Source organism: Camarhynchus parvulus, chromosome 2 (assembly GCF_901933205.1).
Source record: "Camarhynchus parvulus chromosome 2, STF_HiC, whole genome shotgun sequence".
NCBI lineage: Eukaryota > Metazoa > Chordata > Aves > Passeriformes > Thraupidae > Camarhynchus > Camarhynchus parvulus.
The window spans coordinates 122417826-122441046 of record NC_044572.1 but is presented as its reverse complement, the minus strand read 5'-3'; the positions used below and the strand labels follow the sequence as shown (position 1 = coordinate 122441046).

The following is a 23221-nucleotide window of genomic DNA, read 5'->3' as shown; positions in this document are numbered from 1 at the left end:
TCAAAACCTGGCGTGGTGAGGAGGACTGTCCCGCTGGAGCTGACAGTGTGACCCAGGGGCACAGTCCCAGCTGGGTTTCAGGCACACCCCAGGCAGCAGCAGACACCATTCTGGGGAGGCTGGGGCAAAGCCTGATTCATGAGCCGGGCTGGGGGCAGTGCCCTGGCAGCCAGGAGTGAGGAGCCTGATTGCCACCATTTCCTCAACACTGCTAGTGCTGCCCACTAGGAAGGGGAGACCTCCCCTTCCTAGTGGTGGTTTCTCAAAACACACTTATTTGGCATATTGCTCTTGATAAAAATCTTTATTGGCATCATCCTACACAGCAAGACAGGAAGAGAAAGTAATTACCCCTTCTATTCTGCAGCTTGATAACAAAACATTCCTGTGAGTTTCCCACACACCCACAAATCTTATCTTAATAGTTTTCCAGAAACGTTTTTTTTCTTTAATTCTCACCAAAGAAAAAGAGATCCATACATTACATTTGAAGGAACATAAGACCTAATTCCACATTAAAACCTGTTTATCAGTCAGTTCATGTGTTTTTTTTCAGTGCTCACCTCAGTGACAGAGGAAACGATTTGTACACAAAAAGTACCAAAAATAATGTATAAAAAGTGGGTGTTTTAGTGCCATGATAATATTAGGTCCCTTGGTCTAGCCCAAATACAGCAGAAGATTAGAACTTCCGAGACCTGAGCATCAGTGAGAGTTTTGGGTGCACAATAAACATAACTCTGAATCCCAGCTAAGTAGGGATTCTCTTGTGGGTTCAGATTTATTTAGTGGAATGAATTGGGGCCAATATGTCTCTTTTTCTCCCTACCTTTCCCCAGTTAGTCATAAAAAATTTATCAGACATATTTATTCTTAAAAATAAGAGCATAACAGTGGTCATACTTCTCTGAACTCCACCAGTTTGTGGCAATAGGGGCACATACTTTTTATTCCAAAATGACATAAAAATATTTGTGGCCTTTTAACTAATGTTATTCAATAATACTAATGGTACTTTAAGTTCGCAAGAAGCCTAAAGTCAAATCTAAAGCCATGATCAAAAGAGCTTTTCAAGCTGACAAGCAACATCTGGAGAAAGAAAGCAACAATCCCAGATATACTTAGTCTTTGGAGAACTGAATCGTAACAAGAAATTATGTGGTTTGCAATCATGTATTTCTCGTGTAGCAATATCAATCTTCTGGTAGAGGTTAATATGTAATGCCTGCTTTTCTAAGAATGAATCTGACCATGTCAGGAAGATCTCTAAATTTAAACTTGTTTAGAGAAACTGTCCTGAGGAAATGTATTGAATGTGACATATGTTCATACACAAACAGCTAAAATTATTGGTGCCTTTCAGTTGTTAGATACACAATTTCCAGTACTCTCTTTTATGGTTTAAAAAGTTATTTTCAAAAATAGCGTGAAAAAGAAAACTACACATATTTGCAGCAAAGACCTGCATTGGACTCCATCTTTCCAAGGGCTGCTTATTTGGTATCTCACTTAGTCAAATTATTTACACAATAAAGCTAATATATCTCCCATTAAAACAGTCAGCTCTGTAAATTCTCCCGGTATGAAAGTGAAGTGGAACACCTAATGTCTTGGAAATTCTACAGAAATATTTCAGTTTTATTCTGCCTCCAAAGGTTTTACCCACAGCCCCAGACAGGCTGCAGCTTAATTCCACTCCAGAGGGAGAAGTCTCTATTACAACTCGGCATTAACTGTGTTTTGCAAAACAAGTAAAGTGACACCAGTCATTTAAACAAGGTAAGACTCAGCTGGGATAGACTTTTATGTGTTCAGGACTCTTTTCATGATTTCTTGATTAAAATGGGTTGTTAAGACAATAGTCACATAATCAATCTTAAATTCCTTCATTTAATTTTTCAACTGGTTGGTGTTTGGTTTTCCTTTAAAAAAACACAGAATTCTTCTGAACACTCGAATTTGATCTTTTGGCAGGTAATCTCTTCAGAAAGAAGCCCCAAAATAATCCTAAATCACTAAAAGAAACACTTTGAAAACAAAAGGGATTCAAGATATTTTTAAAACACATAAAAGTTACAGACAAAGTTTGAATATTTTACATACAAATACATCAAATAACATCTTTATCACAAGTTTATGCCATGGTCCAGGGTTAGGTCACATAAGAGGGATTGACTGGATCTAAACACACGATATGGGGCAAAGTACAGATCACACCATCTATTTGACACTTTGAATAAAAAGTTTCCCATACATTTATCAGACTTCATCTTAAAAAAAAAAAAAACCCTGCCACTACTGAAGAAAAGAGCAAAACTTCTGTAAAATACTCCAGCATCACCTTTCAGTCATGTTTCCATTAATGCATTAAGCTACTATACTGACTTCTTCCATCAATTATGTTATTTAAAGAAAAAAAATTAAATTGAAGCAATTACCAGTCTTCCTGATGCTTCAGCCAGAAAACTAACATAAACAAAGAAGCTAAAGAAGTATTTCCTTTATATTTTGCACCCTGACAATCTGCATAAACGATCTCATTTTGTGAACACACATGTACTGTTGTAAGAAATTGGAAGAACTACTTGCCTAGAAGGAAAGTTGATTTTGGTGACACAGTTTTGTGAGACTGGAGCTTCATAGTGCAGCTTTTTCAAAACATTTGACTATTGAAAGTGCAAGTCTCTAAGTACCAGACCATAGAACAGATAGTCACAAATTTGCTTGCATTACACCAGGTACTAATCTCTCCCCATAAGAAGAGTCCTGTGGCATTTTCTGAGTCACACATGCCGGCAAATTGAAATGCACAGAGATGTTTTCAGACAATATTTGACAGAAGAGAAAAAACAAAACAGTAAATGAAAACAAGCAGAAAAGTGACAAGTTAAGACACAATAAGAACTAGATAATTTAGCCATGAAAGAACTGAACAATACATCACATCCAAGCTGGCACTCATTTAAGGAACAAGCAAGCACAGGAGCTCCTTGTGTTGATACTGATCCCTGTTCTTTGCCCAAATCGTAGTCACGGATAATCATCAGTGAAATCAATCAGCTCAAAGCTGAAGGCGTGGAAAATCTCCTGTCTCTTGAATCTTGACAGAATACTTCTGAAGAAGAATTGACTAAATTCTTTTCCAAAGAAAAATAAATGAGAAATGTATAGCCAATCTAAAGCAGAGTCTAATTCACAGACAATAAAGGGGATGAAGGACCTCCTCACACAGGAAGGAAGCAGCACGATGTCAGTTCAAGAGAATGGGAGGAAACCATCCTGAGCATTCCACATATTTGCTCCTTAATATTCGCACCTCACTAGCTATCTCCCCTTAGAAAAGCACTCTTGTGAGAAGAAAGAGGGGTTATGGAATCAGCTCTCTGTGCTCGTGCAGAGCAGGAAGAGTGGCGCTGAACTCGAAACTCAGAAAGTTTTTGGGCAGGAGATGCGAAGGGGACTCTACTGAGATATTTAATACCCTGTTTTATACCAAGCCTTTTGAACTGCACATGAAAATTTTTGCATTTTGAATTTACCAGAAAAGCACATCTTTCTACATGTTTGCCTTATAGAATTTGGGTGTCTTCCAGGCTGAAACACCTTCCTGAGCCATCCACTATTCTTTCTCAATCCTTTCAGATTCCACAAAATGATTTTGCAGGGGAAGAGAGCAAAATCATTTTGTGGAATCTACAAAATCATTTACTGGGAGGGTAGGAAGAGAAAGGGTGTAGACGACAAACTGTGCAGAAACCATCCACCTTTCACTTCTGAGCCCATGCCAACAGCCTCGGGTAACCCTTGACCGGAGACAGAGCCCTCTTGGCAGTCCCGCCTTCCACAACCCATCCAAGGGCAGCTGAGGGAGCGAAAGGGCAGCGCATCAGCTTTCAAGCTAAACCCTCTCCTCTGAAAAAGCGACTCCACAGCACGCAGTGATTTTTTTTTTTTTGCAAGGATATCCTCCCCGCGGATGAGCGGGTCTTTCCACGCGTAGTGCCAAGATCCATCCTTCCCTCCCCGGCCGCACACACGGCACTCACTGGGCGTGTAGCCGGGGCTCTATGTAATCCCGCCGGCACAGCCCGGCCCCGCCACAGCCGCTCCCGGGGATGCCGCCCGCCCCGGGGGCCACGCAGCCGCCCCTGCCCGCCGCCGGCCCGCGGGCAGCACCGCCGCGGCGGAGCAGAAAGTGAAAGTACCGCGGCCGGCGGAGCCCCATGGGAAAGGCAAAGCGCTGCCGTCCCGCCGCCGCTCCGCACAGCGCCGCGGTGCCCCCGGGCGGGCGGGCGCCGGGGGCTGCTGAGCCCGGCCCGGCCCCTCCCGGCCCCTGCGCGGCGCTCCGCGGGCTGCGGCCGTCATGGCCCAGGCGGCGCCGCCACCATGACCGCGGACCCGTCGGCGCAGCTCCCCGACAGCCTCCGCACGGACCATGTTCCATGGTAAGCAGCGCGCCCCGCGCCGCCCCGCTCCGCAGGAGGCGCCCGCCTCACCTGCCCCCGGGCCGGCCCCGCTCCGCTCCGCACCCCGGCCGCGCTGGCTCCTCACCTGCTCCGCTGCCTCCGAGCCGGCCCGCCCGCTCTGCCGGCGCGGTGCTTCCCGGTGCCTTTTAAACCCTTGGTGACGGCTGGGGAAATTCCCGGGTTTGCTTTCTTTTTCCTCTTTTCCCCGCAGAATGAAAGTAAAAGAGTCCGGTTCCCATCACGCCTGCTGCCGGGAAGGGCGGCTCGGGAGTGGCAGAGGCAGCGGGACAGCCTGGGGCGGGGGAGCTGCGGGAGGCATCGCTCCGCGCCGGTCCGCGCTGCTCCCACCGCCCTTTCCATGGGCGCCTGCCTTCCCATGGGCATCTGCCTCCCGTGGCAGCCTCCTTTCCCACGGGCATCTGCCTGCCGTGGGCACCTCCCTTTCCGTGGGCACCTGCCTGCCGTGGGCACCTGCAGCCCCGCGGGTGCCCGCGGAGCAGGTGCGGCGCGGCGCCGGGGGTGCCTCGCCCCCGGGCGGGAGCGCTCGCCCGCCCGCCCCTCCGCACGGGGGCAGCGGGACCAGGAGGGAAAAGAACGGCAGTGACCCGTTCCCCGCGGGAATTGCGGGCTGCGGAGAGAGGAAGGGGGCAGAGGGAGCGCCTCCCCCGAGATTGGGGTTGTGAGACACTGGGGCTGCTACGAAGATCCCGCGGGGTGCCGCCGAGGACGTGCCTCGGGATGTATGCACAGGAGGGTGTTTTAACGTTAAAAAGACAAGAGGTGTTGGTGGTTTTTTTTTTGGTTTGTTTCATTTATTTATTTATTTATCTATATATGTGGAAATACTGGAAAATTAGCTCTTCCTGGATTTTCTAGGAGAATTTTCGGGGCTTTCCAGATATGACTTAGGAGTTTCTGGGAGTTTACTGGAAAGATGGGTTATTACCAGTAATGCTGTCTTTCTTTTGAATTGCTGGCCATATGGAGCACCATTAATTCCCGTTCTTTCGAAGTTACCTAACTTCAAGAAAATCCCTTTCAATTTTCAGTCTGCATCTCCTAGAATTTTTTATGACACTTGTCTAATATTTTTTCCAGAGGACTCATTTAGGAATGTCTGAAAAAATTTGATTACCATCCTGCAGTGGCTCAAGCAACCCGTGATTTACTTTTATTCTGTAATTTCCTCATTTAAAAAAGATTGGTGATCTGTCCAATATCTTATCTCTACTTGTTGCCAGACAAGCCAAGTTTAAAGCGATGGAGTCAGATTGTTTTAATTTAGGGGATTGCTATTTTCGTCCCTTCAAGTATGTTTGTGAAGCAGCATATCCAAATTGTTTGTATTACCCTACTGGTGAACAAGCATTGCAGTTCATCTTTTGCACTGGAATCAAGAGGTGCAATGGGAGATTGGAAAAATGTTGCCCTATAATTGAGTTCTTCAATGTTTTTTTAAGTGTCTTTTAAAATACTAAATCTTCGTCCTTCAAACTGATAAATCATGCAACAGAGATATAGTTAGCATAGAGATTTACAAAGATAAAGCTCTGTGGAAGTCAGGTGTCTCCACTTGGAGCTTGAAGATCATAATAGAGTCACCTTACAGAGTTTTTAAATTTACTACATGTAGCATCCATTTAAGATTCACTTAGCTCGTCAGGCTAGATTTCTTGAGACATTAATAGACCTCGGTTGATCAGCATATGAAAAGGTCAGAAAATCTGGTTTTCAACCCATGAAATTTCCAATTAGAATTTCTCAGGCAGCTTGCTCAAGAATTCCATGATTTAGCTTGTACAGGAAGATTTTTTCCAGTCCTGTTTCTAGGACAGAGGTGTACATAATCACATGTTCACATGCAATCTATCAGAGAGAGAAGGCTTCACTAGTCAGTATGCATTCCTCTTTGAGGATTCAGTCTGCTGTGTGTGCTGGGAGTTGGCTGGGATGGGCTGTAAGGGACTATGTTTCTTTTAATGGCAGTGAGGATGTGGTGTGCCTGTGGTTCTTGCATTGCAGATTATAGGTGGGTCAATGAAAATTATGGTCAAGTTTTATTGCTGTTTTTTTAGTTGCTCAAAATTGCTCTCTGAGGCCATGATTTACTTGGGATGCCCAGGTCCAGAGGTGTCCATCTCTTGGGTGCTGAACTGGCTGTACCCAACAGACAATCCTTGCCAGAGAGGAAGGAAAGCAGCAGCTGGGGCCAGGGCGTCCCCTCTTCATTTCCTGGCTCCTGTCTCACAGCTACTCTGTATGCAGTTGTTCTTACTCAGTAGTGAAGATGGGCAGAAACACTGCATACTCCTCCAGGAACTTGCTGTGATCTTTCTAGTCCTCCATCATAAATTTCTACCTTTGTTTTTTTCCCCAAACCTTCAATTTAAGCATTATCCTAGCCAGACTAGCAATAGGCCAGAGTCCAATTATTCCTGATCATGTATTATCACGTACTTGGTCTCCTTCTTTCCCAGCACCAGGTGAGTCACCTGCAGCCTCCTGTCGGTCTCTTCAGGCTCTTTTGATGTTTTGGTCTTTTCTCTCTGCCCATCCTCACAGAACTCATATTTTCCTGGATGTCATGCAAAGACAGAAGACCATGGGCCAGAGCAAGGGAAGGCAGTCCAGTACAGGGACAAGAAAAGTGATGGGCAGTGAAGTTTGCTCAAAAAGATTGCAGAAATCTTGCAGAGAAGGTTGTGTTGCTGCTTTGTCTCATGTTATGGCCAGTAGCATGGATTTGTACATTTGGTCAGCCTGAAATGTGTTTAAACACACCTTTGTTATAGAGGTGTGTTCATGGGGATTTGTAGAAGTTGTCAAAGGAAAAATGGACAGTCGAGATTCGGCTGCAGGTTAAGACACTTGAATGTCTAAACATAATATGATTAAAACACTCTACATGTGTCTAATGTGCTTATGGTCCAATAAAATACAATGTGAATTCAGTGAACTCTGAGGATGAATTCAGCCCAAGCAATCACCAAGTAGCTGGTCAGCTCAATAGCTGTAGGCTCTTATCTTTCACCATGATATTTTCTGAAAAATTCCTTTGCCAGGATTTTTCTCCTGAGAAGCTGAGAAGCCTCAGAAAAGAAATGTAAACAATAATTATCTTATTGCTTGGAATGTGGTCTGGAGGTTGCTTACCAGCAGGTGCATCTTTGATTGGTTCCATGTGAATTGTTTTTAATTAATGACCAATCCCAGTCTAGCTGTGTGGGACACTCTGGTCCGTCATGAGTTTTTATTATTCATTCTTGTCTAGTCTTCTGATGTCTCCTTTCTCTTTCTTTAGTATAGTTTTAGTATATAATATAATATAATATAATATAATATAATATAATATAATATAATATAATATAATATAATATAATATAATATAATATAATATAATATAATATAATTAATATAATATAATAATAAATCAGCCTTCCGACAACTTTGAGTCAAATTCTCATCTCTCACGTCATCCTGGAGACCCTCAACAACAAAACAACACTTATCCACACTGGCTGAATCATCTTGGGGTATGGGGGAGTTTAGACACCGAAAAAGTGTCTTAATCTGGAGGTGAATCCTTCCTTCTAGCAAGGCACAAGTCATTTGGTTGTCCAAAGATCCCTTTCAAACTATTTTAACAGATTACAGAATGTGTTTGTTAATACAGCACACAGTCTGTGACGTTAACTAACATGTACCTTACTGTTCTTCTTGTAATCCAGCCTTTTTTAGATCTACGTTACCAGTTCTGCCACTGCTCCTTGTTCTGTCTCCAGTGAATGCATCTACCTGTGCAATGGGAAATAAAACCACAGAAATCCGTGTGAAGTACGAGAATATACTAAGTCACGACATCAATGAGCTGGTAGGTAGCAGCTCTTGGGCTTCCAAAACCTGTTGGTTATTTTTAGATGCTAACAATTAATAATAAAAGCTCTAATGTTAAAACATGATAAAAGACCAATTTAAAGTCACACATTATGCTGGAATGGTCGTTTTATTTGAGGGGGTGCAACAATTCAGTCTCTAAAATCTCTGAAATCTGTAGATGGTGCCTATTTGCATGTACAAATACTGTGATACAGTTTTTTGTGCCTGTGTATTATGTACAGACACACGTACTATTTGGCCATACATCATATATTTGATTAGAAAGTACTTTTTTCTAAAGTAATTTCATGACTGCTTCTCTTTATATGCTTTTATCAAGAGAAGAAAGCATTACACTTATAATTCGTTCTGCTAATTGGAGTTCTTGACTGACATTTTATGTTGTCCATTGAATACAAATGCCCAGAGGCACAAAATTCATATGACAGTAAAAGTTTGTTTGTATCTTAATAGGTTTCTTTGTACCTATTAACATATCTTATTTAGCCAACAAAAATTATCTTTTCTAGATGGCAGCAGAGAAGAGTTTAACATTCTCATGTGTAAATCTCCTCCATTATGGCTTTATCAGCCACATTTATTATAGCTTTGCAAAACAGTTTAACAGTTTACCAGTCCATGCCCAAAATTTACCGTCTATTTCTTCCTCATGAATTATTAGCAATTAAATTAATTTGTCAAGAACACTTCCATGGGAGAACACTGAAAACAGTTGTATTAGTAGAGGCATTCCCACAAAAAAAAGTTATTTTCCTGACAAATTGTCACTAAATTAGAATTCACCACACTGTTGCTGTCTTAAATCGAGATATATTTGCATATACAAATAATATACAGCCTTTTTCCAAGTGAAAAATCAGGAGTCATTGCATTTCTTCACACTTATGAACTACCACCATACTTCAGAGCATTATGGCAGTGGTCTTCAACCCAAGACACATCAACCCTCATCTGGAAACAAGATACCTTTAGGGTCAGAGAATGATCTTTTAACATTTTGATCATGTTATGTTGGTTGAGATTATGAAGAGAGAAAGGTATTTCTCTGTAGGTAAATGACTTTATCCTGAATGAGGCATCAAATTTGGAGAGAATATTAATGGCCATATTAGAATAGATGAGTATTCCCTTTAGTTTGCTGTCATATTTCTGACAAAGACAAGTATTCCCTAGAGAACAAAACCAAACTCTCTTGGTGACCAGTTAGAAGATAGATGACCTAAAAGAGAAAATGATATGAGGGAATAACACCCTCTGGGAGGCAGATCCTGCTGCCTTCTAGTGCTGGAGATCCATGAGGTGCATCCCAGCCCTGCTCAAGATGCAAGGTCAGGGAGGCTGGGTGGCTCTCCTGGTCTAGATGGGGCAATGCCTTGCCACTGTCCTATTGTAGGATGGAGCTTGGTGTTGTATATCAAAATAAATACATAAATAAAACCTTATTTAATTAATTTTTGTGAAAACTAATGGGAATGTACTGAGCTCTGAAGATTTTACTTCCTAGAAGACATACACAAGCAACTACTGTGTAAGTTTCTTTATTTTTTCTGCCTTTACTTTTCACTGTTTAAGAGAAATTTGTCTTCTATGTGTAATCAGTTTATTGTCACTCTAAGTTAACAGCAAGTAATATGCGTGCTGTGTGGGTGATAGCAACTGCCCAGTAGGCACTTTGTGTAACTGCAGAGCCGGAGTCAGTAGCTTTCAGCTCCTCAGCCAGATGTTTGGAGCAGCTATGGCTTTGCTGCAGAGCAGGATAATGAGTCATATACTGGATCTCTGTAAGATAATAAATTTTCACTAATGCCTTTTCTGAGCTAAGGATTTCCCTTAGGTTGGTTTACACACAGCCAGTGAACAGCCTTCAGATGTGGTTACTGTACATTATACTAAAGGTGATCTGAGGAGACTAGAGAGGATGGGAAAATCTCATAGCAGTTAGCAAATGAAGTGACAGATATATAGCTTTTAGGATGATTTTATATATATATATATATAAAATTATAAATTTTGGTGCTGTGACTGGAGCAATATCTGTTGTGGTGCAAGAAAAGATGTGCATTAGCTTCCTGACGTTTGTGGTTTGGGTTTTTTAATTCGGTTTTGCTGTTTTGTGGTTTTTCCTTTGTCAGTGAATATTTGACTCCCTAAACTCTTGGTTTTAAAAACACTTTTTGGATAAAGTTCTGTTTATCTTGGGTGAGCTTCTGAAATACAGGCAATTTCTGCAGAAAAACTTTAGGAATTAACTGTCTGATGTGCTCATATGCATGGCTAAGTGAAGAGATCTAAAACAATACTGTCGTGAGCTGCCTATTTTAAAGCCCTTTGGCTTAGCTGGAATGTCTGGATACAGGCTGAAGAAGACAAAGTTTCTGTTCAGTTGGCTTCCATTGTCATCTTGATGGCAAGTGTGAAAGTGGAAGAAAAAACTACAAGAGAGGATAAAGTATTGATAAAATATTATAATCAGGGAAAAGACCATGTGATGTTGCTTAGGTCATCTTCTGTTATTACCTATACAAAGTGAGTGCTACCATTTGTTTAGAACTGAGACATGTATTTATTGAGACTGACAAACACTGTATTCAATGCTACAATTCAATTGCAAGATTTAAACATTGCTCCATGTCTCAAAATTTCCAAAGAACAAAGCAATTTGATAGAATATGAAGATTTCAATTGCATAGATTTGTGTCCATTTCTGGGGTCCCCAGTATGAGAGAAATATGGAGCTACTGGAGAGAGTCCAGCAAAGGGCCATGAAGATGCTGAAGGGACTGGAGCATCCCTCTGATGAGGAAAGCTGAGATAACTGGGGCTGTTCAGCCTGGAGAAGAGAAGGCTCAGAGGGATTTCATCCATGTGTGGAAATACCTCAAGTGAGTGGGCAAAGAGGGCAGAGCCAGGCTCTTATCATCAGTGCCCAGTGATGGGCCCAGGGGCAGTGGGCACACACCAGCACACAGGAGGTTCCTTCTGAACATCAGGAAAGAGCTTTTTACTGTCAGGGTGACTGAGCACTGACACAGTACTTCCATGTCTAAACATGTATGATATTTTACAGGTAAATATGTCAGCAGAGAATCGTGACAGGTGCTGCAAGAATAAAAAATATGAAAATATCAAAGTGTTTTTCTGCAATGATACTGAGGTAAAATTTAACTTTTCAGAATGTAGAGAATACAAACCCAAGTGCATTCTTTGTACAGTCCAGGATAGAACAGGGTGATAGGGTAGTATTGCATTTTAAAAGTCAAATCACAATATTCAAGATGGTTTATTTATTGAATCTGGAATTATATGATATGTTGAGTAAATTGATATTTTAAACATTTAAATATTAAGCAATTCCATGTCCATGAAATGTGGGGTTTTTTTTCGCCTACTATAAAGATTCTTCTATATTTTTTAAACAAAACAAATGCTTTTCTTTTTGCCAATGGAAGTAAACATTATGATTTCCCAATCGCTTTTTTAATTTTTCTACAGAAAGTTATATTAGCTAAGCTTTTCACTTCAGACCTGAAAGCTTTAAAATAGTAGTTTGGGCAGATCTCAAATGCCAGAAAGCACAATTGTCAGCTGTTGCTACAGATTTTATCGTGACTTGGGCTGCTGGCTAAATAATTCGTTTTCCTAACTGCATCAATTGATTGGATTACAGCTGGGATTTCTCCCTAACATCCTTATGTTACTATTATTACTACTAAAAATTGCTGCTTTAAATATCTCAAAAAGATGGCAGGTAAGTCAGATAAAGTTACGTATTTTATTGAAAAAGACTTGCACTATGAAAGCAAGATAAACCAATAGTAATTATTGGAGGGTTTGGGTTTTTTTAAAGATAAACTAACATTGCAAATAATTAATGGTGCACAAACTTTTCAGGACATACTTTCCTTGTTCTCTTGACAGGAAATAGAATCACTACAGAGCATGGCGTGCAACATGCTCAGATTCTTTAATAAGCAGAGGATCAACAAAGCCTTTAGACAGAAAGCAGCATTTGTCTCATGTGGGACATTACAAGTTCTACAGTGTAAATGTGAAAGACCTAAAAAAGAAAAGGTGAGTTGTACTCAACTTTAGTGAGTAATAGTTTAACTACTTGCTTTATTTTCTAGAGCTCTTCAACAAAGACTATCACATCTGCCTCTAAAAGATACAACCATTTGCACATGTTCCATGCCAAAGGAAGTTTCCTCTGTATAGCATTTGTCTTGTAATAGACATTAAGCCCAATGCAAAGACTCAGATCATCTGGAAGTCTATGGTGAAGATACCTGCTCTGGTTCAGTAGTGAACTGAATTTCATTTAACTAATTCTCCATTGAGAGACAAGGACCAGACTTGTGCAAAGAAGGCATTTAGACTTCCTTGGAGTATTGTCAGAGTTGTAACTTCTCACTAACTCTAAGAGTAATGTTTAATTTGGTTTCTCTCAACAAACAATTAGGGTGAGATTTTCTTTTTTCTATAATCTCTTTGGTCTTTATTTTAACCACAATCTCTCAAATTCAACAAAAACAATTGGGTATGATAATATTTGGGTTTTTAGTCTCTGGCAGAATCTTCTTTTTGAGGTGCCACTTAAATGTAGCACAGTGATCTACCCAGTACTGTAGCAAAGGAAGAATGTTCTTTTAAGTGTGGCTCAGTGTTACCTATTGAACACAAAAATATTAACCAGCATCAAAAAGTCTCCACATAGGCACCAAAAATATAATGCTTAAACAGATGGATTGAAGGTTTCATTTAGCTTTTTATTTTTCTCCTTGAAGTGGAGAGACTTACAGCCTGGGACACGATCTTCAAAGTAATGTTGGTGTTTATATTTTGCTTTGTCACCTCTGGTGAATTCAACATTTGCCTTACTTTAAAGGTATGCCAGTCAAGTCATAGAAGTCAATGTCACCCTTTCAACTCCTGCCTAACCTTATGGATTCCTGCTTTTATTTAAAGATTTAATTTTAATTAAAGTAATTTAGAAAAAAAAATATGAGCAGTCATTGAATATGAACAAGAACCACAATACTTTTGTCTGGCTGAGATCTTGCACATTAGGGCACAGCACCAGCCCCTGGAACTGGTCTGTCTTGTTCCACTGGTCTTGACACATATAGTCAAAGTTTGGCTTACAAATTAATTGGCTTTATTTTCTCAGTCCTTCAGACAATGGAGGATAAATTTTAATCTGTGATGGAGGATGTACATGTTCTTGGTTGGACACACTTGTTTCAGATGTCCTTATTTGCTCTGAGTTAAAGCCACATTCTCACAGTCCCATGGGCAGGGTCTCTCCAGTATTCCGATGTAAGGCAATTGGTTTGCTTTGAAAGATGGCTACAGGAATAGAATAAGCAGCTCTCAGATAACAATTCAATCCGTTCTCTTTCAGGTTTGCTCACATGTATTTAGTTTAGAAGATACAGAGACAGGTGAACAGTCCAAAAAGAAATGCAACCAAGAAGTTTGTGAACTGAAAGAAAATATATCTAGCCTTCGATCCTGCTGGAATAAATTTGAAAAAATAATTTCCAGGTGATTCCAGGTGAATCCTGCTCTTTCTTTCGAAGTGGCATTACTTGGTATCTTTGCATTTTATATGCATTCTTCAAGTAAACTTGCTCGCTTATATGAACACTTTATGCCAGAATTCTGATGGAAGGCTGCTGTATCTTGTTCCTGGAGATGACAGAAACAGAAATGGCTGTACCAAGCTGCTGAAGTCTGAGAAGTGGAAATAGAAGACCAGCATTTGAAACAAAGAACTCTGCAGAAGTCTCAGTCTAACTTTTGTGCTCTGGAAACTACTCTGGATTTTCCGATTCTTCAAGTAACTTTATAGTACTGTCATATGAAAGCAGCCACTTACATGTCTACTTGATTTTACAAAAACATCTTGGAATCTGCAGGTGAAGAAAAAAAGAGTATGAAAAAGTAGCTGGTTTCTTTATATCTATGCAAAACACACCAAGGACCAAAAATAACAATTTACCAAAGCAGCAGATTATCTTGGATATGTTCTCCTGACACAGAAGTGGTTTTGGTGTGGGTCTGATGGGTCTGCTAACTGATTTGGGTTTGGAAAAACAGGGAAAAAGTTAGCTTTTCAAAAAACTTAAGAAGGGTACTGATTTTTGAGAGATGCAGCATGCTTCTGCTGGCTGAAGCACAGGCAAGACTGAATCCTGTGGAAGAAGATGCCTGAATGTAAGTTGTTCAGTTGACTGGAAACAGCACTACATTCATTCATTTGATCAACCCAGAGTTACCTGCAGGAGGAGCTAGAATTCCTTAGCTTCAGATTGTAATTTCTCATATGCAATTATTTTATGTAACATGTTTTAAGATGTTAGGCAAACATGACTTAAAATATGTGAATATTTTCAGAGAATAATATATTGGCATTTAACTAATAAAGTGCTCATATTTTATTTTGAATAAATAGAAGTATTTTTATAGTTATTACACTTTTGCAGTTTCTTACTTTGATATAACTCCTTTGGTAATAAAATATTTGTCTTCTATGAAATTGGGCTGTTCACTTTTTGACTACCATTACTCTTTTTTTAGGTTTTATTCAGAGATAATAATTCAAAGCTCAGCTGGGGAATTCCTGTCTTAAAATACCCATTTCTTAGCTGCTTGTAACCTGCCCAATTGAGGTAAACATTTTCATACCAGCCATCTGCCCTGGACTGAATATTTCAGGAAAGCTTTAGTTAAGTCAGCCTGTTGTTTCCTGGTTTGAAGCAAACATAAATTGTCTTATCTGTGCTAAAATAATTTTTCTGTAAAACTACTCTGTAAAAATGTTGGTATTCAGAACAAACACCCAAAAAACCAGTAGGATGTGCTTCAAAGAACTGTTTGTACAGTTGATTGTAAACAGCACTAGTTTATGTATTTGACTGGAATAAGATTGCTGTACTGAATCTGAGAGGGAAGAGGTTAAGAGCAAAGCATGCCGTGCTTTCCTGAAATACACCCTCTCCAACCACCCATGTATTTATGGTGACGATGAGGCAGGAGTGGTAACTTTTTAAACTGTGACTGAGAATTTCACATATTCTCTTTAGCTCTTTGTGTAAGAGGTAGCAACTTGAACTCCAAACACCTTAAAAAACTGAAACCAACCCCAACCCATAAATCCTTCATGGAACAGGGAAAGGAAACATTTCCCAGTATCACACTGCAGATAAAGAGAACGTAACCACAATTGTAAGGACTTCACTGGAAATCCTTTCTTCTGAAAGAGGACCCAGGAGACTGCAGATTCACTTGGTCTCTGAGACTGAAGAACAGTTGTTTTGATATTTTTTGGAAATTCAAGAACAGTTGAAAGCCAGCACTTATTTCCTAATAACCATCTGGCAAGCAAAGAGCAGTGCGAATTAAAACAAAAATACACAGATGCAGTATTAGCTACTACAAAACTGAAAGGTCAGTCAGTTTGAGTTACTTAAGCAGCAGTCCACAACTTAAGTCTTGAGAGAAATAAAGCAATTCCAGGACTACCCTGGACCAAAGACCAAGGTTAGATCCAGAGCAGAAATTTAAATGAAGCGATTATGAAACTCTGGATTTCTTCTGATTACTTAATAAATATCCTGCCTGTCTGACTCTTCTTGCCAAATTTCCTGTTGTAACCACTTACATGTAAACACTAACTGCTAAATGCATTGACTTGTGCTCTTTGATTTGTTCCTTCAATTTGAGAACTTCCTCAGATTTCCTGAACTTACAAATGTGGCACTAAAGTGCTTTTCAAGAATTGGCAAAAGAATGAAAACTGTGCACGTTATCATCACCATCGTGCCTACCTCCCTGCCACCTTCACTTATGCATTTTTTTACTTATTTGGCCACAGAAAAGAAATGAGTAGGCCAAAACCATGATTTGGAAGTACATGGAATTTATGGGAAGGTGTCAAGGATAAAAACGTAGGTATTTAAATTGAAAGGATTTTCACAATGTTGTTGCAAGAGGTTCAGGTTTGAGATCATCTAAAGAACCTGAAGGTGCACAAGTCCATGGGAGGTGATGTAATACATCTGTGGGTTCTGAGGGAATATCTGAGGATATTTGAGAAGTCATGGCAGTCCAGTCCCTTTGGATGGCATCCTGTCCTTCAACTTGATCAGGGTGCACTCAATCTCACTGTCTCATTGATGAAGATACTAAAAGAGCACCAAAACAAGAGTTTTAAAATAAGAGGCCTGAGGGACAGCACTTCGATACCAGCGTCCACCTGGACATAGACACATGGACACGCTGACCACAACTTTCCAGCTGTATCCATTGAGTTGATTCCTTTGCCACTGAATAGTCTACCCTTCAAATCTATATCTCTCCAAGTCCATTAAAGAGCTCAGTAGAAGGAAGTTTCCCCTAAAAAAATGAATGATAAGAGGTATTGATCTATATTCATCCATATTTAGCAAAAAAAAAAAAAAACCACAATCCAAACCCTTATTGTAATTTCTGCTTACATAAATGAACCTCCAAAGAAAAATATAAACAACTTCCTTTTTTTCTTAATAATTTCATCAATACAACAGTACTCTAGTGTCATGAAGGAGAACAAACCCAGACCAAGCTAACTATCCTTTACAGTTTTATTATTAAGAAGAAGAAGAAGAAGAAAAAAAAGAAATAATAAAGATGTCACAGTGATGGGCTCTACATAAAGTAAATTCTCAGTATAGCTGGAGAAATAGAGGAGATAGAGGGTTAACTTTATATAAGCAGATCACACTGATTTCAATATCTGGTATGTTTTTCAAGGTGACTTAGGAATCCAAATCTCATCTCACTCAATTAAAAAACCCTATTCTTTGATCCTGAGATCAGACATCACAATATTAATAAGACTGAAATTATATTACCTATCTGTATGCTATGTTATATAAGATAATTTTACATTTGACTACAAAAAATTGCACATCACAAGAAGCTTTACTGGCATATTTGCTTTATTGTTAACAAGTGCCAAATTAGCATTAGGTGGTGATTTACATTTATTAATTAAAACAGAACTGACACTTTAAAATAAACATAATATACAAAATAAGAGGCAAAAAAATCAAGGAATTCTGGCAAAAAAAACAACTCACTGGATGGTCACAAACAAATATTCCATGTATTGAGGCGCAAGGCAAACATAATAAATGCAATGGTGAAAAAATTAATCACGTCCAACACATGAATGAACACGCGATTTAAAAACACAGAACATTAATAAATAAACTTATGAAGGGAAACATTTAAGTGTCCTATGAAGGATGAACACCAAGAGTTAAAGCAATCATATAAAGTAGGTTTTGTAACAGTTGTACTGTACTCAGCATTTTACCGATCCCACCCAAATCCATTCATGGCTGTGCCAGAAAGCCAAACTGAAATACAGAACTATAGTAAACCACACACTTCTCTTTAGAATGTGTGTTCAGTATTCAGACATATTAAACTGAGCATTTGATTTGCAGACTCAAATGTTTAAATTAGGAAAATATAATTTCCCTATTGATTATTTTTGTAAAGAACGAACACCTATTAAGAGAAAATATGAAGAAGCTGTTTTCTGGCAAGCTGAAGTAGAATGGAACTGAATAGGATCCTCCAGAAATGTATATTATTCTGGACTGATGTAACACCAAAAAACCAAACCCAAAACAAACCAAAAAATTAACTAGTATGCAAGAGTAATCTCTTATACTGTGAATACTGGAACGAAAATATCAACCAAGTAACTACCGAATTCAGCTAATGAAGTCTTTTACCTAACACTTCTTCCAACAACACAATTAGGTCACTCAAACCTTACTTAGCAAGATGGAAAAAAAACCAACCAAATCAACCAGCAACAAAACAATCACAAGTTGGAATAAGCTGTACTTGAAAGGCAATTAAACTATTTTCACCAGTCACTGAAACAAATTTTACCAAAGATGAAGATTCCACCTTCTCAAACAACCCATTTAACTATTCATAGCTTAGTCAAACTGGATAGAAGTCAAATTGAAAAAAGTGCTCTTACTAAACACAATTTCTTCAGCCAAGATTAAAAACACTCATAACAGGTTTGTTCTTTGCAGATATACAAAGTCTATGTGATGGAAACTAGCACTTCTTGCGACCTTTGTAATACATAGACAATACCATTCTATTTTATATGCAGACTGTTCACACAGTCTACATCAGTGTGCACGTATCTTGTTTATTTAAAGTACTGCAGTCATACCTCCTCCCACCGCCTTGGTAAGCGGGCATCACAGAAATGCTCTCCCTGCATTTCAGGCACCAGCTCTCAGCTGTGATGGTGAATTAGGAGCTAGACCCTTGCAAATGACAGAGCACTTCCATGATGCATAAAGCCTGGGTCAGGTGTTACAATACACCCTGTGCCTTCCCCTCTTGTGAAGGCACAGGATGTGTGGCTGCACTGGAGCAGCTGCTGCCCCAGCATGCAGGAGAGGCTCAGAGCTGGAGCACCGAGGAGAGCTCCCCCTGCCTGATGCCCTCCCAGCCAGGGAACGCTCAGGTGGAGCATTCCCCCTCCCTCCAGGGAGTTCAAGGGCTCTTTGAGTCTCTTTGGCAAATTTGAAAAATTCTGCCTATATGTTCATTTCATAGTTACAACCTGAAATGGGGGTGAAGCCCTTCCCTGTGCCCACCTCCCTGCAGTGGTGTGTAAGACTAACTATTCATATAAATACATATTTTAATTGCTGCATATTTGGAGATTCCAGTTCTGAAACTACCTAGGGTGTGGGCATCATGCATAAATATAAGCCTGTGTAAGGTACATCATATAGCAATTAAGCTTTAATGCTATGCTGTTTTTACTATTGAAGCTAGAATTTTTCATAACTCCATTGCACTTTTATCAGCATAGTTCCAATGATCTTGCACTACTTCCTGGCACAGAGAGGTCCTTTGTAAAAGAGAAAATCACGAAAGTAGAATGGGAATGCAAACTCCCTCAGGCCAAACATCAAAACCAGCCTCTTCTTGTTTCTTTAAATGGAATTTTACTGTTGACCTTTTACCCCCCCACCTTCTTTAAAGAATGGAAGAACCTTAGTAAGAACATTAGGAAGAGAAAATGGCAGACAGTCAATCTGTCATTGGGTTATACATTTGTATGGGAATCATCACAACGATTGCATCACTAAATTTCACTATAAACAGACAGTGCATAGTTCATACTTTTTCCTCCCATGAAAACCAAGGCATAAGGGTGTGGAGAAGACTAGTATATTACATGTGTCAGGAAATTCCCAAATTTAATTTATTGGTGATCTGTATCCAAACCCTCTTGCCCTAAAGATTGAAAATTCAGTCCAACTCCCTGAACTTTTTTTCTTTAAAAATAACAAAATTGTTTCCCACATTCGCTTCTTTGGGGATGTTATGAAAACCAATCCACTGTTTTGTACAAACATCCACTGAGATGGAATTACAGCGATCTGTGCTGATACCTTGAGTAATACAGGCTAGGGTCTGTAACATCACAGACTTCAGAAACCTATGTCATTCAGTAACAAAACCAGTTGATAAACACAAAACATATTGGGCCTTGTAAGTCTTACCATACAGCACCAAACTACACAGTCAAAAAGAATTTCATTGTCTGCTTATATTTACTGTGGATTACAACACATACACATTATCCAGTTTTACTATCAATAGTCAATTATGTTTCATAGACCTTCTTTTTAGGGCCAGATAAAAAGATCAGTCTTAAAAACCTTTTTTTCTGTTCAGGTTAATTCCCTATCTAATCCTCATGATAAATCACATAAGTGTAAATGAAGCAAATGATGTGCTACTCAAGTAATTTACTAAATGCTGCATCGAAAGCAAAGAATCTCACAAACAGCTCACAAAGCAGGAAATACAGTAACTGTATGAGTATTGATTTGAAATTAGGAGATCTGCCACCTACAATTCAAAAGAGAAAGAGTCAATATGTTTTTTCCTACAGTTAAAATAATCCTGGAAAATCTGAAAGGTATTTAATGCTGTACTAAACATTCCCTTTGTAGAAAGCATTTTTAATAAATGGAAAAATGCATTTTCCAGCGGAAAGAAACTGCAAATTCATCAGGCAAGAGTAGATTCACTATCCAATCAAACCTATTCTGGACTGGTATCTTTGCTGTGGGACTCTCAGCTCACAATACATCAGTCTGCAGACCTCCATGGCCCAAGTCCTGGGCACATTTTCCAAAGCAGGCTTATCCTATGGAAGGAATGCAGAATTCCAGTTTTTCCAAATACAGACATGAATGTGCCATAACACGGATCCTAGAATCTAAACTCCTAGAAAATAAGCTGGCTAGGATTTGTCAGCTCTAAGTATCATTACCAGTCATCCATCCTATCATGCTCAGTAGCCAGTTTATACCAATTGTGAAAAGAGTACACTGAATGAAGGATAATTTATTTTAAAAAATTGTATAAAAAGTGCAAGACATTCACTGAACTAATTTCAAAACATCGATAGCTTGTGGCCTGCAACATGACTACATCGAGTTTCTTAAATCACTCACTCTTAGACTGGTATCTGCTTTGAAGTTGTTCTTCTTCCATCATGCTTTTGTCCAAATTTGGCCCATTGATAATCACAATTTTTGAGAATGTAAGCAACAATCATAATACTACCATGGAACACTGCATTATATTTAAGTTGGAAAGAAATTAAATTAATTGAAACTAATGGTGTTTGTGAGCTGAAAGTACCAGTTTTTTGACAAAAAATGCATTTACCGTGGGAAAGGCAGAGTTATTTCAGATTGTTCTGTCATGCCTAATGAAGATGGTGCAAGTACTTCAGAGCAAAACTTCACAAAATAAATTACAACATTAAGATACAAATTAAGTGATTTGGCTTGTGAATGGTTTTATTAGTAAATGTGTAATTTACTAATTTACTTTGTAATTAGTAAAAAACCCATCAACTTTGAGTCTCTCCCTTCTTCCCAATGGATTAATGTGAAGTCTATTACTAACTTGAAGAAACTGCTGTTTTGAGATCAGAAATACACAAAATTGCAAAAAAAAAAAAAAAGTCAGGTATTGATAGCAGTGAAGCACAGTTACTCCCCTATGCATTCACATGTGTAAGCTGTGCTATTTTCACAGGAATAAGAATAAAAAAGACTCACTACATACATCAAGATCTACTGCTCTAATAGCATTCCTTTTTATATAACTATTTTTTTCTTTTGGTATTGGATACATCAAGAAGGCTGTTTTCAAAATAAGAGTTCAACATTTAGGTAGGATAAGCACAGACTTCGACTTTGCTTGAGGAAATGAGGGAAAAGAAAAAAAACTAGGAGGACCTTTGGAAACAGGACAAAGCACAACACCTTTAGATATGCTAGGCATGGTGGAGCACAGGAGGAGGAAGACAAGTATTTTGAAACAAAAGGAACTTAATAAAATGAATAATAATAAAATTAATACCATATTTTTCCTTATAAATACATAAAAATATTAACATGTTTTTACTGAAAAACAGAACATTGAAAGCCACAAAAAGAAAATTTTGACTTTCTTCTTAGATGCAAAGAAAATTCTCAGGAAGTCTTTCCACTTTGATTCTTTAAAAATCCTAGGAAGCAACTGGAAAGTCCAATTAGTATACTACTATTAAAGACCTGAACTTTTTACACTTTTATCTAGGAATTTATAAGGAGTTCCTCATGTTGTTTTCACTTAGAACACAGCATCTAAGTTACTGTCACAGATGAAAGAAATGCCTCCACAGAGAAACTTTTGAAGCCCAAGTTGTTCATGGCTAGTTCCCCATAGGTAAGCATTACCCTACACAAGAGATTCAAAAAATCCTTTGCCTAGCAGGATTTACAAAGAAAAATAGCATTGAACCTCTTCTGCTACCTAAGTTACTTAAAGCATTTTTACCTTACTTTTAAATATTTTCAACAAACAGTAAAGAGTAATTCTTTGAATGGCACAGTTTTAGGTAGCTGCTATTTTATATACAGTATATATCATTGTTTATAAATAACTTTGTAACCAGAAGATTGCACTCAGAAAATTACAAAGTGATGTTTTGACTTTTGCAGCATGAATTCTAACTGGATGGAGTACTCAAGCTTTCCATGCACAGTACATAGCAGATGTTTCAATTTCTTGTTTTCTTTCTGTTGTAAAGAATGTGTTCACACAACCATTCTTCGAATTCCACACTCACAGCAGAACTTCGCCCATTCCACTGGATACTTTGTTCCACATTCATGGCAGAACTTGGACAACTGTACAGGTGAAATTCCTTCACTGCTTTTTGCACTTCCTCCATTCACTGAGGATGGGCAGTCTCCATTGTCATACCCAGTTTTCCCATCGGACCTGAAAATTCCCAAATGAAGAACATTCTCTGTAAATCAGTTCAGTATAACAATGTAAAATTAGTATAATCCTTGCAATGAATATAGTTATTGTTACTGTCATTTTAATTCCTTCACTTCCTATATACAGTGGTATATTTCATATACAATGCTACCCAGGCTCCCACACATATCTCCAGATACCCACCTTCCCTGCAAGAAAATAAAAAACACCAGAATTTTAGGAGCAGGATCAAATATTTCGTTGACAACTTAAGATTACCTGGAGTGCTTGAAAACTTAAAACTTAGCTTGTCAAAAAAGGAAGACTAAACCAACAATACAATTTTCATTCTACCCTTTAAAAGGGCAAGACAATTTGTGTGCTTAGCATGCAGATTTAATTCACTTCCTACTGAAATAATATTTGGCTATTTTTTCAACAGCTCCCAAGCAGTTTTTCACATTTCCAACAGGGAAATGCACATATGA

The 23221-nt window shown here is 39.0% G+C and overlaps 2 protein-coding genes across 2 annotated transcripts in view; one reads left to right on the top strand and one right to left on the bottom strand.

The window, feature by feature from the left end:
* The first annotated feature begins 4371 nt into the window (after positions 1-4371).
* Positions 4372-13911, top strand: IL7 (interleukin 7). The gene is made up of 5 exons (XM_030943606.1): positions 4372-4445; positions 8195-8337; positions 11431-11517; positions 12282-12434; positions 13765-13911. The coding sequence occupies exons 1-5, from the start codon at positions 4436-4438 to the stop codon at positions 13909-13911; spliced, it is 540 nt and encodes a 179-aa protein (XP_030799466.1). The 5' UTR covers positions 4372-4435.
* Positions 13912-17308: 3397 nt separating this feature from the next.
* Positions 17309-23221, bottom strand: part of ZC2HC1A (zinc finger C2HC-type containing 1A) — a 35240-nt gene continuing 29327 nt past the window's right edge. Inside the window, exon 9 of the mRNA XM_030971155.1 lies at positions 17309-22751. Coding sequence (XP_030827015.1) covers positions 22565-22751 — 187 coding nt within the window. The 3' untranslated portion in view covers positions 17309-22564. The remainder of the gene's footprint in view (positions 22752-23221) is intronic.